Source organism: Felis catus, chromosome C1, assembly GCF_018350175.1.
Source record: "Felis catus isolate Fca126 chromosome C1, F.catus_Fca126_mat1.0, whole genome shotgun sequence".
NCBI lineage: Eukaryota > Metazoa > Chordata > Mammalia > Carnivora > Felidae > Felis > Felis catus.
In genome coordinates, this window is record NC_058375.1 from 6,861,913 (window position 1) to 6,877,859 (window position 15,947).

Sequence of the window (15,947 nt, forward strand, 5' to 3'; positions counted from 1 at the left end):
TCATCTTATAGGTTACCCGAACTCCGTCTGGGAAGGCAGGAAAAAATGCTGACACGGAACCGGCTTGTACAGGGAAGAGCCTGAAAACAAGGGGCAGGGGCGGAGAGGGAAGCCTGGGCTCGTCATACAGGCAGTGAGGCAAGAGGACGGTCAAAACAGCAGCACCAGGGCCTACACGGTATGGGCTCTTAACTCAAATATATCAAATGTACAATGTATGTATATTTGTGTGTATATATACCACAAATGTATCAACTACACAATCTATTTTCATACCCACGTCTACTCAGGATATTAGCAGATTAAGGAAAAGGGGTGAGTAAGGACCTGACTCATGTTAATTTCCTAAAATAGCTGCCAAGTACCGAGACTTTAGCCTCTTGATTTCCCCCATGAAAACAATCTGGCTAGACAGACCCTGTCATCGTTCAACACGAATGCCTGATTGGCGGCAGTTTACAACGCACTCTAGAGACTAAGCTTCCGATGTTACACATGTATTTATTTGGGGGCTTTGACGAGTCACCTCTGGTGGTTATGTTACTCACACTCACATCCCGTGATGGGACACGACTGTGAACCGGGACGTCTCCAGAGTTTTCAAGGTAACGTCAGGGAAGTGCACACGGTGAATGTGTGAATCCACACTGGAGTCAGACCGTCCGGCTGGAAGGCAGCCCCGTCGCTTACGAGCTGTGCCATCGTGGGCAAAGCCGTTCGTGCCTCCTACGGATTCTGTGGGGGCACAACCACCCCACCCCCCATGCTGGCCCGGGGGGTGGGGATTAAATGAAGAACAAGGCTGCCATGCCGCTGACGGACACGCTCCGTCCTCCCCTGCCTCATCAGGGAAGCTGGGAGTAGCCAGAGTGCCTCCTGTAGGAGACTGTTGAGAAGAATCCGAAGGAGTAACCCACGTAAAGCCCTTAAAACAGGCTCCACCACACTGTTAAGAGCTCAGCAAGTGTTGGATGCCACCGCCACCCCCCGCCAGCACCCTCATGGGGGTAAATCAAATTCAATGTCATTACCAAAATCAATCTAAGATCAAAACAAGCCTCCAGATCTGGCCTCCGCCTTACCCAAAAGACTACCTAAGAAAGTTAGTGAGAACATAGAACACTATGAAGACTATCACAGAAAAACGCAAACATCTCTCTCACAGAATGTTACACACAAATGTACTTTTTTAAGATCCTATTACTAATAACAATAGCAGCAAACACTGTATGTATGGAGCGCTTACTGTGCACCAGGCACTGTTTCAAGCTTTTCACATTCATCAATAAATAAGCTAATAATCCCAGCATCCCGTGAGGTCCGTGACATTGCTATCCTTGTTTTACAAGGATCAAACTGAGACACAGAGACGGTGAGCAATTTGCCCAAGGCCATCCAGCCAGGAGTGGCAAAGGCAGGACTCCAGTCCGGGCCAGCCGGGTCTGTTCCTGATGCATCTGTCGGCTCCGGCCTCATGGGGGCAGTGTCGTGTGCTGCAGCTGGACAGGTACCAGGGCAACAGAGGAGGCACACAGCTGCTCACCCTGGGGCAGAGGGACGAGGGCTACGCTTTAGTGGGAGCACAGACTCCACGCCCAGGTGCACACCCAAGCGCAAGGAAGACCTACGTCCACGCAAAAACTGGTGCGCTAATGCTCAGGGCAGCAAGATTCGTGATGTCTAGAAAGTGGGAACCGTCCTAATGTGCGTCGGCTGATGAACATATAAGTGGGTGATGTGGTCTGTCCACGCGATGGAATATTATTTGGCAATAAAAAGGAACAAAGGCCGGATGCGTGCTATTCCTGAAGCACGGGTGAAGCTTCAGACTACCGTGCTAAGTGAAAGACACTAGGCACAAAAAAATCCAGAATAGGCAAATCCACAGACACAAACTAGATTAGCGGTTGCCAAGGGGATGGGGAGATGGGGAGTAGCTGCCACTAGGTGCAAGGGTTTCTTTTCGGGGTGAGGAAAATGTTCTGGAATTAAATAGTGGTCGGGGTGCCTGGGTGGCTTAGTCAGTTAATCATCCAACTTCGGCTCAGATCATGATCTCACGGTTCGTGGGTTCAAGCCCCACGTTGGGCTCTGTGCTGACAGTTCGGAGCCTGGAGCCTGCTTCAGATTCTGTGTCTCCCTCTCTCTCTGCCCATCCCCTGCTCGAGCTTTGTCTCTCTCTCCTTCTCAAAAATAAATAAACATTAAAAAAATTATTTTAAATAGTGGTTGATGGTCGCACACTCCTGTGAATATACTAAACCCCTGGGAACTGTATACTTTAAAAGGGCTGCTTTTTAATATGTGGACTATATTTTTTAAAAAGAATATAAGAATAACTGCTTCCCCATGAAAATCTCCAGAAGGAAAGAACTGATTTACCTAACTATGGCAAATGCAATCCAATTAGCACTGTGACTTGACTCTACGTTGCTTCTCTTTATAGTTTTTTAAAATCTCAATATGTAACTTTTGCACATCAATAAAAAACAGCTGGGAATTCCGTAAAAACATAAAACTTTATAAGTATTATTTCATTCAGGATAATACATTAGGTTTTGATAAATGATACAACAGCATTAAATCAAATGAGAAAGAAAAAAATAAACGGCATTTTATTAACAGGACTTTTTCCTTCAAAGTTAGTACTCAAGGTCTATTTCACTTCCTGCTTCCCTTGCAGCATCCTGCGGTGCCTCCCAGGGCCTCCTTGCAGCAAAGAGCCACTTGCCGGGCTCAGAATCCTGCCTCTCACACACGCTGACAGATAAGGTCACCGCTCTGTGTCCCAGCTTCCTCTCCTGAAATCGAGGATGGCAGTCAGCCCCTGCGTTCGCTTTTGTTCTGTTTGTTGACAACGACTTGTGCCAGAGCACAAAGCAAGTCCTCTCTTGCAAGCCAGAACTCACTGTGCAGTTGCTACAGGGGAGAAGGAACAAGGTACCGAAAACAGGTACAGTGATGGTGGGGGTGCCCGACGAACGCGAAGGGTGGCTCCGGGACTGCAGAATCACTGCAGGCAGGGGATATAAGGGAAATCTCAGCTACACTGAATTAGTATTCTAATTTTAATGTTGGCATGAAACAAAGATGCCTTCTTTTTTCAGGTTTTTCACCGGAGAATACAATGTCTGCACTTAAATGTACTGGAACATCCCCAAAATCTGTACAAGTCTAGGGGGTGAGAGTCCAGGGGTGAACATGGTTTGAACGTCTTCGTGTTAAGAGGGTGTCTGAAACTGAGAACAAGGCAAGATCCATCTACTCTTGGGGATCTACTCTTGTGGGGGGATGTTTGAAGGATCCCCATCTTCAAGTGGAGATCAAAGGAGCCCGACCGGACAAACCGTGGGCAGACGGTGACAACTGTGGACCTAGCAAAAGTTCTTTTTAAAAGGGCTATTTTGAAGATTATGATTCTGACTTCAGAGGAACTAAGCTGATCGGCAGTGGAAGGAATCACATGTAAAATTCCTTAAATATAAAAACGTATTGACTTAAGAATAAATCAATAAATAAAACAGGGATGGCAGGAAGCATTCTTACCTCCTAAGATTGTTGCAGATTAAACAGAAATTTGTAGAGCACTTAGAACAGTGCCTGGAACATTGCAAAGGCTTTATTTATTTATTTATTTATTTATTTTTTATGTTTATTTTTGAGAGAGAGAGAGAGACACACACACACACACACACACACACACACACACACACACAGCACTAGCTGGGGAGGGGCAGAGAGAGAGGGAGACACAGAATCTGAAGCAGCTCCAGGCTCCGAGCTGTCAGCACAGAGCCCGACGCGGGGCTTGAACTCACGAACTATGAGATCATGACCTGAGCCGAAGTCGGGCACTTAACCGACCGAGCCACCGGCGAAGGCTTTATAAACGTTCCCTATTATCAGTAACACGGCAGGAGGGAGCTCTGGACACAATGGGTGAACGGCTGGTACTTCACTGCGAGGCCTCAGGGAGTGAATCTAGCACTCCGGGCTGCAATCCTCTCAACATTTATGAAATGTCAGAAACGGGTAAGTCCACTCAAAAGCGTAAGCTAGGGCATCCGATAAGGTTATTCACACAGCACTAAACGTCACACCCCCAAGGAGGCACCGTGCATACTAACTTCGTAGCACACATGGGTCACCCATGTATACGTGTATACACACAGACACCCCGAAACCCAGGCAGTTCCAGGGAAAGCGATATGCGATGCTAACATGGTCTTAAATCTAGGAGAAAACAAAACCAACCACCTCCGTGGACAAACGCTGCGTGTGCTCACAGCACAGAGCGCTTCCTCGGAGTCCTGTCTGTCTCACTGGGTTTCTCTGGAAAAACCAATAAACAAGTAAAACTAACTGGCCTCAGGTTACGTCCCTGAAAATGGGACACGGCACTCGAACAGAATGAAGAACAAATTCATTTTTAAAATAGCTCTTCAGAGGGCACCTGGATGGCTCAGTCGGTAGAGCATCCGACTCTTGATCCCAGGGTCGTGAGTTCAAGCCCCATGTTGGGTGTGGAGCCCGTGTAAAAAAAAAAAAAAAAAAAAAAAAAAAAGCTCTTCAGAAATGACCTCACATTCATTTCCCTCAATTTACCACAGAAAAATTAACGTATGATAGAATGTGTGCGAGTTAATTGAATTTTCCTTATCTGTCCGTAGGCAAAGAGAACAAACACCCTCTTTCACGTGAGAAACTGTGTTCTGGAGAAGTATCAGGCAAACACTAGTCTTTAAAAATTAACATCACAACGTCAGTTTTGATCCTGAGACAGAAGGTGAAGTAACCCTTTTTCCCACCAGCTAAGGAAGCTACTAAGGTCACTGCGTAAAAGCAAGAGCATTCTGACTTGGCAAGTGCTATTTAATGTCACAAAGCAGACAACCTCCAAAGCAATCCTAGAGATCTCTTATGAACACCCAGGTTACAATCTTACGAGGCGACTCAAATTAAAAAGTTACTGAAAGTAAAACCTGAGCCAAAAAGATTCTTCTATGAACACGGCTCCAACTTTTCAGCTTAGCCTCTTCCGGTACCCAAAATCCAAGCAATGCAAGGACAGTCCAGGGCGTAGTTTATCTAGGTCCTTGCCGCTCACGACCCAGCAGCACTAGCGGCCCCAGGTCAGAAAGGCAGAGTCTCAGGTCGCCCCCAGACCCACTGTAGCCAAATCCGCATTTTTGTGTGTGTGACACCAGGAATTACGGGGCTTTTAGGAAGTACAGATGACACTCAACGTTACAGAGATTCAGGCGGACCCGAATCCGCATTTTTAACACAATCCTCAGGTGCTCTGTGCGCACGCTGGTCTGAGGTGCACTGGCCGAGGTGTTCCCGTTTCCGGTCACACCCAGGAATTATACGAGGATGCAATGAACGTTTTGCCTTCCAAGAAGTACAGGCTTTTTTTTCAGCTGGGCCAACTATTAGAATTAAAAGGAGGAAACGCAGCACGCAGGAGCCACAAACACCTCTTAGCCATCAAGACATTTTCAGGGAGGCTCAGAAACGGTCCGAGTGGGGTGTGTGAAATGCTTCGCATCCAGTCGGGACTTTCGGGGAGAGAAAAGCCACGTTCGTACCTGCGAACCGCAGAGGTGCGTCTTTATCCAGGGCGATCAGCGGAGGGTCGAGGAGCACCGCGTTGTCGTTTTCTGTGACGATGCCATGATAGGTGGGCTCGAGCCACGGCTTGTGCTTGTTAACTGGGTTTAGAAAGAGAAGAAGAAGAAAGGAAACAGACCAGGTCAGAATTATTACTTTAAACTCAACTGCTTTTAAAGACATGCGTCTATTACTAAAATAATCAAACCTCTCACTAGCCTGGAAGGCAACACTTGTATCTGTTGTTGCAAAGTTTCGTATCAAGACGCTGAAGGGGTCAAACTGTGAATTCCAGAGTCAGTGAGGTAGAAACTGAGTCTATGGAGCAACCAGAAGTAAGAAATAAATTGCTCTAGGGGCGCCTGGGTGGCTCAGTCAGTTGAGCGTCCGACTTTAGCTATGGTCACGATCTCACGGTTCGTGGTTCGAGGCCCGCGTCGGGCTCTGTGCTGACGGCTCCGAGCCGGGAGCCTGCTTTGGGTTCTGTGTCGCCCTCGCTCTCTGCCCCTCCCCCACTCGTGCTCTGTGTGTGTCTCTCTCTCTTTCTGTCAAAATAAATAAACTTTAAAAACAAAATAAATTGCTCTAGAAATAAAAAGAAAAAAGACTGATAACTATTACACACAATCTACTTCTGTTATCAGCCTGTCACAGGAAAGTTACAAAGAAAGATATACTATCATTTCTTTATAGCAATAATAATATAAGATTATTTATTTAAAATGTACATGACAAACAAAAACATAAAAGACAAGATTTATGAAAATAAAATTACAGAGCATAAATAAAACTAAATGCAAAACCTCTGAAAAACTTGACTGGAAACAGCGTTTACAAATATGTCACTTTTTTTTTTAATGTTTTCATTTTTGAGAGAGACAGAGTGGGAGTGGGGGAGGGGCATAGAGAGAGGGAGACACAGAACTGGAAGCAGGTTCCAGGCTCTGAGCTGTCAGCACAGAGCCCAACGTGGGGTTCAAACTCAGGGACCGCGAGATCGTGACCTGAGCTGAAGTCGGATGCTTAACCGACTGAGCCACCCAGGCGCCCCCTACAAGTAAGCCACTTTGAGGTCAGGCCGACTTGGGGTCAGAGTCCAGCTCCCCTCTATCATTCGCTGCATGACCTTGAGCACCAAACTGACCTCTTACTGTCAATTTCCTCATCTGTGCACCAGGGACATCCTCACAATCCACAAAGCCGGGCAGATCACCGGAGAAGTGACCTCTCTGCTCCTTGGTCGGGCACTAGAGCGGCTCCTTTCGTTCTAAGGGTAAGAACTGCCATCCTGGCCGTCAGCTCCCCGGACGAAATCGGAGCGTAATTCCCATCCATCTGTTCTGCCTGGGGCGGGGCTCCCAGGGGGCCCGTGTGAGACCTTCTCCCTGTAGGGCCTGGTCCCTCTCTGAATCCCTGTTTCCCCCAGCACGTTCTGGGCATTTCTTTTTACTTCCCCCTCACGCGTGCCCACATTCTAAACCGGCGGCGTGGTTCTCCACCTCTGCTCTCACAGCCCACTGACACCAAATGTTACTGAGGACCCTAAGCAGCTTTCGTTTACGTGGGATCTGTCCTCTCGATCCCTACCGGCATTTACTGCACTGGAAATTAAAATCGAGAAAAATTTGATTACTGGGGCATCTGGGTGGCTGAGTCAGTTAAGGGTCCGACTTCGGCTCAGGTCACGATCCCAGAGTTTGTTGGTTCGAGCCCCGTATCAGGCTCTGTGCTGACAGTGCAGAGCCTACTTGGGGTTCTCTCTCTCTCTGCCCCTCCCCCACTCACACTTTCTCAAAAATAAGCTCTCAAAAAAAGAAAAATTTTATCGATTCTTTTTTAAAAACAAACCTATTATATGTTAACATAAATAACATTTTTATGAAAATAACTATTTTTGAAAACAGAGTTAAAAGAGTGGTAACATTTTACAGTTTTGCAAATCTTTCTACCGTCTGGCTTCACAGAAGACGGCTGGGTCCTCACTTCTACCCCGGCCAGTATGCCACGCTGTCACATGTCACCCAGCCCCTAGAGAGCACCCACCGTGCAAGTGTGAGAGGAGGAGGCGGAAGGGAGGTAACATCATGATGTTATTAGAACCGCTCTGACCTCCAGGGGCGCCTGGGTGGCTCAGTCGGTTAAGCGTCCGACTTCGGCTCAGGTCATGATCTCACAGTCTGTGAGTTCGAGCCCCGCGTCGGGCTCGGTGCTGACAGCTCAGAGCCTGGAGCCTGTTTCTGATTCTGTGTCTCCCTCTCTCTGACCCTCCCCCGTTCATACTCTGTCTCTCTCTGTCTCAAAAATAAATAAACGTCAGGAAAAAAAAAAATAAAAAAAAAAAAACACCGCTCTGACCTCTGGAGCCCCCTGGCAGGGTCTCAGGGGACTCATCCCCTCGGGTCTCTGTTAAACGTTCCCTCCTCCAGCACTCTGCCCCCACTTGCTCTCCTCCTTTTCTTCTGCTACTCATCGCCACACTGCTGGACAGAGGGCAGGGCAGGGGGTGCAGCCTGGGACGCTGGGGCAGGTCACCCGGCTTCCCCCACGGGTCTCAGTTTCCTCATCTGTACTAGTGGGTACAGCACTGGTACCCACCTGATAGGCTGCTGTGTGATCAAACCAGTCACGTGTGAAACGCTCGGGACAGAGCCTGGCACCCGGTAAAATGCCACTGAGGTGTTGCTGTTACTTCTCCTAAACACGTATGTGAACAAAAACACGGATTCTGGGAGAGTGAGACCCCTTGTTCCCTGTTAATCCCAGCACCCAGCACTGCACCTTTACTTGGGAACTATTTGGTAAATGGATGCGTATATAAACAATTTCACGTACAGTACAAATAAACCCAGTGTTTGGTTTGTAAATTCTTAGAGAAGATAGTTTTGGTGCTGAGAACAGAAAACCAGGTATGGCTTGGCGTTCAAACACCGGGAAGGTGCTTTTCGTGTTTTGTTTCTGGCAGGTGGGTGTTCCAATTCCAGGAGGCTAGAGGATCTGGAGGAACAGAACACACTGAAATACTGCGGGATCTGTCTGGAGAGGTAGGCTGGGATTCGGTTACGGGGAGACGTGACGTGAGATCAAACCCAGATCATGAAGACCAAACATTTAAAGGGCCTTCGGAAAGGATCTCCTCCACTCACAAAAGCTGCTGCCGGGACAGGAGATTTGGCAAAGAAGAGAATTAGATGGGTAGGCTGCACCTGCCCTTCTTCAGAAATACCCTCTAGGACAGTGGCGAGTACCTGGGGGCGTGCCTGGCACGGGCCCCAGTTTGCTGCGGCCTCTGGTCTGAGAGGGTCCCACTGGGCACACGAAATAACCTTGCTCTGCCGTCAGACTGAGTGTTTCCCTGTGGCTGAGACTCCCGTCCTCCCCAGGTACCTTGTTAACCTGTCCTGGGACACAGGCGGACGGGTGCCTGGAGTCACAGGTCTAGTACCGAGAAACGGCGGGTCTTGAAGGAAGCGGAGCAAAGCCTCCACGGTTTGTCACTGATCTCATTTTAAAACACAGAAGATGTGAGTGCAACTTACTATTGACAACGGACCTTTCACAGCAGTATTTGACTCCCACCTGTTTTCATATTAAGGTGGTATTAATGAAGTTATAAGCACAGCGAATACAGCTGCAGACCATTCCCACGGGTGAGTCCATGAAAGTGCTGACACTTAAGCCGAGTGAGCGTATTCAGTCGAGCAGGAATGTGGAAATGCCAGGTGGAGCAAACTGCATAAAACCGGCGATGGTCCGAAGAACGACGCACGTACTTCTGCCCTGGCGGAAAGGCCCGCGGCTGAAAATGGCTGACGGTTCGAGGCAAAAAGAATTGTACAGCTCCGGTCCCAGGATCCTCATTTTGTAATTCACAATTTATAAACCGCTCCTTTCGGCTGGCTGCGGGATGGAGAGATTCGGCCGGTTCCAAGGACTGAACTTTTAAATATTTAATAAATGGTATTTTTAATATTTCATCACATTCAATTGGCCTTATCAAATATTTATAGAAACAAGTGAGTGATATTTCTGTAATCTTCCCCCAAAAAATCACAGATAAAGGAACACGTCACCCATGTTGACAGCCTTTACCTGATTCACTTTACCACATTCTAGATCATTAAAAAGCCCACTAAATTTTGAGCGGCACAGTCTTTTTTTTTTTTTTTTAATTTTTTTTTTCAACGTTTATTTATTTTTGGGACAGAGAGAGACAGAGCATGAACGGGGGAGGGGCAGAGAGAGAGGGAGACACAGAGTCGGAAACAGGCTCCAGGCTCTGAGCCATCAGCCCAGAGCCCGACGCGGGGCTCGAACTCACGGACCGCGAGATCGTGACCTGGCTGAAGTCGGACGCTTAACCGACTGCACCACCCAGGCGCCCCTGAGTGGCACAGTCTTAACGGAAGTCCTGGCACACTAAGGCTGGCAGCCGACCTTCCATACACAAGTCACATCTGGGGGACACGCCTACGATTTGGGGACACGGCTGGTTTTTGAGGCTGCGGCAGATCTTAATCACCAGAACTTGCCACCGATTTAAAAAACCAAGATGAAAACAATACAACAGCCAACTCCAGGGCTAAGTTTAAATATAAAACGTACGCCTCCCTAGGACAGCCCAGCTCTGTGGGCCAAGGAGGGCTGACTCCTTGTCCAGGGCACACCAGTCACCCACCCCGGTGAGGTGGTTCCCAAGCCTGCGTGCTGTGGCCCTGACACCTACCCAGCACCAAACAGCTCCCTTCTGATTGCTTTCTTCATCTATAAAGAGAATTACAGTGCTTTCAAAAAGATCGCTTGACGTGTGCCCCTTCTCATTCCAGAAACCTGGGCTGGTCGTACTAGGCCAATAAGGACATAATAAATAACAGCTGAATGTCCTGAGAGATTGCCAGCACGTCATCAGCAAATCCTAGACGATGTTATGTTTTGTTTGCAGATTCAATTTTTAAGCTTGGGCCATCAAAAGAATCTGCAATTAAGGAATGCTGCCACTAGGTGGCGTCTGGTCCCTGGGATTACAGGCTGCAAACCACCAGACTTGGATGAAAAAAATCAGCCCTTTCCTCCCCGAAGGAGCGGAATGTGATCTGTTAGCGGGCCCTTTGTTAAAGATGGTCTGCACAGAAAAGTGGCCTAAACTATGTAAGTATAAAATCTCCAGCTGATTCTTCTTTTCCTCAAAGACATTCAGAATAAGCAAAATATTCATATAGTTCCAAAATCAAAATACAAAAAGGCACAGGTTCTCGCAGACTCTCCGAAGCCCTGCCCTCAGTCATAAATTCTCATTTAAATCAGACTATCCCTGGTCTTTCGAACCAGCCTAATGTCAAAGGTCCTTTCAGCTTCACAGCCCACTGACTTTGAGTTTGTTCCAAGAACTCATTCCCGAATGTCTACTATATGTAAGCACACTGCTTACGCACGCTTGGGCACTGGGCTCTGGGGAATCAAGTCCCAGTCTCTCGGAGAACACAAACATATCAATGACCATCTACATTCCAAAATGGTGTGGCTATAATTAAAGGGTTATACAATGTGGTAAAAACAAAAACAAAACTATAAAAGGGGACTCACTCAGTCTTGGGAACTTTATGAGTCAGCAGAGACCAATGTGACCAAGTAGCCACCATCTCAAATGTGGCCATGCCCTGTGCCAGAGGGCAAGGGTGGGCACGTGGGAGGGTCTTCTTGTGGGACCTAACCTTCCACGAAGAGGGGAGACATGGCTCCTAACTCACTGAAACAGAACTAGTCACCTGGCCCCACCCAAACCCTCCAGAGTGGAGGGTGGCCACCCCACCACATGTCTGGAAGAGGGGCTGGAAATGCTAGATCGGCTCTAGGATCCATCGGAGAACAAGCGGAGACCTCCCAAGGACATCTTTGAAGAGATCATCGAGGGCTCTTGGATGGGAGGGAGTATTGTGAGCAGTGTGTGTGTATCAGGTACAAAGGAAGTAGGCACAGGGCACATCCTGGAGCTCGCAAGACTGGTAAATGCACGGCTCTGAGACTGGAAGGAGGTGCAGCTGGAAAGGGGCCTGAGTTACCATTTACGGTGAGCATCTCCCTTCAGTGCTACACCGAGGAGCGCTCTCGATTCCCTAGGCGGCAAGATGCTGCTAGAAGTTGTAAACGGTGCAGTCTGGTCGAAAAGGCAGGAACCTTGGGACCGGACAGAACTTAGTAAATTAATGAACTCTGTTTCTGACCCACTCTGTAACTAGGTACAGATTAGTTCACCACCCCCTGCCTATTTCCGCATCGTCAAATCAGGAATGGGGACAACCTTCCACAACCTCGCTTTGAGGATTAGAAACAACATCAGTGAAGGGCCCACGCTGTGCCTCCCACACAGACGCTCAACAAACATTTATTGATAGATTAATTATAAGCAAGAGCTGTCAGCGCAGAGCCCGACGCGAGGCTCGATCCCCACAAACAGTGAGACCATGACCTGAGCCAAAATCGAGACGTGGTTGCTTAAGCGACTGAGCCACCCAGGCACCCTGAAGAGGAAACTTTTTACTTAACCAAAGGAACACTGCATGGAATTTATGAACAGTAGCTCCCCTTTTCGGCTGACGGTGTTCCTAGTGATGCTTTTGGCTAATACCGCATCAGTTTTTCTCTGACTTTGTTAAAATACATTTTGTAATCACTCTTAACTTTTTTTCTAAAATGAGACACTTCCGGAGCATCTCTAGACAAAATATGTAAGTGGAGGTTTAAGGGCTTCCTCACAATTCCAAATAAATTTAATATTAAGGTGTTTGGAAAATCTCTGTATATTAGATACCATTTGGCTCAGGGATGCCCAACCTCAGCGGGACTGGCGTTCTGCGCCAGAAGATTCTTTGCTATAGGGCCGTCCTGAGCGCTGTGAGACGTTCAGCCGCATCCCTGGCCTCCGTCCACTAGGTGCCAGTAGCACCCTCCCGAGCGGTGACAACCCAAAACATCTCCAGACATCACCAGGTGTCCCTTGGGGGCAAACGCCCGCCCGGGAGCCCTGGAGAACCACTGACATCTCCGTTTCCTTAAGGAAAACCATGGATTTCCACTTTAAAACCATTTGCAGACTTCAAAATAGCCAACTTTATAATTTATGTGCATTACATTACGGTGAGGCTCATTTTCAAAATAAAATGTTTCTGTGTGAAATGAAGCCTGAAATTAACCAAACAAGCCATTAATCTCGGGCGCGTCTGTTCACTTGTCACGTGACAAGCATCCCTCGCACTGTGCACTGACAACCGGAGCGCGCGGGGGGAGCACGGTCATCTTACAGCAGGTGGGGATGGTGACCTGCCAGGAGACACCGGCCGGTCCCTCAAGTCTGCCCGGGTGAGGGCGGGCACTGCGGGTCTGCGCTGGGCGCGGGCTCCCCATCAGCCACACTGGAAGACCAAAGGGCTCCCCGCGGCTCCACGTGGCCAGGAACACGGCCCGCAGGAGATGCCACGAGGTAAGACAGAGAGGAAGCGGGAGCGGAACGGGAGGAGCCTTGATGTGGTTTCCCAAGTTCAGATCTCACAGGATGCGCAAAGTGGGGAGGCACCGAAGGAGGCAGCGGGGTGAGACCTGAGGCCGCCCCCGAGGAAGGCCGTCTGCCTCAGAGTGGAAGTGACAGGAGGGGCAAGCGTGGAATCACGGAGTCAGACGTCAGCTACAGGGGCAAGACGAGAAACGGTAAGGGGCCGAACCCAGGCTGTGGTTTAGTGTCTAGACATCTGCGACCCATGATGATGGGGCGGCTGGTCCCATCTGGGGATGAAAGGTTAAGAGGGACAACAGGACTGGGGAGAATCCAGGGAAAGGGCTTCTTTTTCCTTTCTTTTATCCAGCGGTCCATCCGTCCGTCTGTCCTTCCTTCCTTCCATCCATCCACCCATCCACCCACCCACCTGACCGCCCATCCATCCGTCTATCTGTCCACCCACTCATCCATCCCTTCACCCATCCATCTTCACCAAGCCCCAAGTTGTCTCCTAAGTGCTGAGGAGACAATGGTGAGTTAATGGGTCCCTGCCCTTATAGCTTAGGTTATGGTTAATTAAAATAGTAATTTTAACCATATTCTGGAAAAGAATTCTTAGGGAGCAAAATCACACTTTCTATAAAACCAACTTTTCAGGGATTAAAGGGGACTTCTAATCATTCTTTCAAAATCCAAACAAAACTTTTTTAATTGTGGAGTAAAATACAACATAAAACTTACCATCTTAACAATTTTTATTTTTTTAATGTTTATTTATTTATTTTTGAAACAGAGAGAGAGAGAAAGGGGCAGAGAGAGAAGGGGCAGAGAGAGGGAGACAGAGAATCCCAAGCAGGCTCCCTACTGTCAGCACAGAGCCTGATGCGGGGCTCAAACCCACGAATCATGAGATCACGATCTGAGCCAAAACCAAGAGTCAGACGCTTAACCAACTGAACCACCCAGGGGTCCCCATCACCTTAACCATTTTTAGGTGCGCCGTTCAATGGTACAAGGTACATTCACACCGTCGTGTAGCCATTCCCACCTTCCATCTTCAGAACTCTTTTCCCGCAAAACTGAAACTCTGTCCCCATTAAACAATAATTCTCCATTCCCCTTTCCCACAGCCCCTGGCCATCATTCTCCTTTCTGTCTCCATGAATTTGACTCTGCTGGTGTCTCAAATAAGTAGGTATTTGTTTTATGACTGATTTATTTCAGTTAGCGTAATATCCTCAAGGTTCATTCATATTAGAGCACGTGTCAGAATCTCCTTTGCAAGAGGCTGAATCATTCCACTGTGTGGAAAGGCCACACTTTGTCTATCCTCATCCATCAACGGACACTTGGGTTACTGCTCCCTTTGGCTACTGTGAGAAACGCTGTCATGAATAGGACAGGTCTTCTTAAGACCCTCCTTTCAACACTTTTGGGTACGTACCCACAAGTGGAACTGCTGGACCATACAGTACTTCTATTCTTAATTTTTTGAAGAGCGGCCATACCATTTTCCATAGCGGCCACACCATTTTACATTCCCACCATCAGCGCACAAGGGTTCCAATTTCTCTACATCCTCACCAACACCTGTTATTTTCTGGTTTTTGATAGTAGCCATTATATGGACGTAAAACCAAACAAGTTTCATGTCAAGTAATTTTATCTTTGTGTATTACCTAATATACAAAAGTAGACAGAACAGAGTTAACGAACCCAGTGTGCCCATGACTCACCCACTACAATTATCAACACAGGGTCAATCTCGTTTGATTTATACACCATGCCCACCACCAGTTTCAAATAGTTTGAAATAAATCCCAAACTTCCTATCACTTCACCCCTCAATATTTCAACATACATTTCTAAAAGATAATGATTCTTTTTAAAACCATAATGACATTATTATCTTAAAAGTTCACAAAATAACATCAAATTTAATAGTATCAAATATCCAGTCAGGATTCATACTTACCTGATTATATTGCTAGAGCAAATGATTTAACTCATTACATTTCTCTGCAACATTTCATCGTAAAGTCTACTTGCTATGAAAGAAAAAACTTTAAATAATAATGCGTTCATGGTTTCCACAACTTTCCCAACTTTTTTCACCATTAAGTATGTCTACTAATTAGGTTTTTGGTTTTTTTTTTTTATCACGAATGGGTATTAGATTTTGTCAAATGTTATTTCTGCTTTAATCGACATGATCAGGTGATTTTTCTTCTTTAACCTGTTGATATGGCAAATTACTGGTTTTTTAAACACTGGAACAGCCTTGTGTTCTTGCAACGGATCCCATTGCAAGAACACCATTGTCTTGGTGTATAATTCTTTTCATACACTGTTGGACTTGCTCTGCTAATGTTTTACTGAGGATTTTTTTTTTCTAACAGCTTTCTTGAGACTGTCATTTTTAAACGTCTTTCAGTAATATGTTTCAATTCATTTCTATGTTGACCTGAAAATTCTACTAGCTTGAGGAGCACCTGGCTGTCTTGGTCAGTGGGGTGTGTGACTCTTGATCTAAGGGGTTCTAAGTTCAACCCCCAGGTTGGGTGTAAAGATTTAATAAAATCTTAAAACAAAAACAAAAACAAAAACCTACTGGCTTGAATATATCCAGTTTTGTATGTTCAACACCAAATACAACATGTATTCATGGATCATCAACTATGTTCCAGGCACTCTGTTTGCTCAGTCTTGCTTACCATTAAGGCTAATTTTCTAAAAAAGATCCAGCTACACAATTAGGCAAGAGACAGCAACAGTCACGACGCTATTTTTGAGAAATCAGAGTGTGATGACTTCAAATGTGCTTTTAAAAATCAGGATACAAAGAAAA

At 47.0% G+C, this 15,947-nt stretch overlaps 1 protein-coding gene across 5 annotated transcripts in view; it reads right to left on the minus strand.

Annotated features, from left to right (window-relative positions):
- The window catches only part of CLSTN1 (calsyntenin 1), an 88,494-nt gene that overhangs the window by 37,582 nt on the left and 34,965 nt on the right, over positions 1–15,947 (minus strand). For 4 of the 5 annotated variants that reach the window (XM_023258086.2, XM_023258084.2, XM_023258085.2 and 1 more), the window contains exon 2: positions 5,592–5,714. In XM_023258086.2, coding sequence (XP_023113854.2) covers positions 5,592–5,714 — 123 coding nt within the window. Of the gene's footprint in view, positions 1–5,591; positions 5,715–9,189; positions 9,215–15,947 lie in introns of those variants that run through there. The other variant, XM_019836106.2, reaches the window with a different exon arrangement.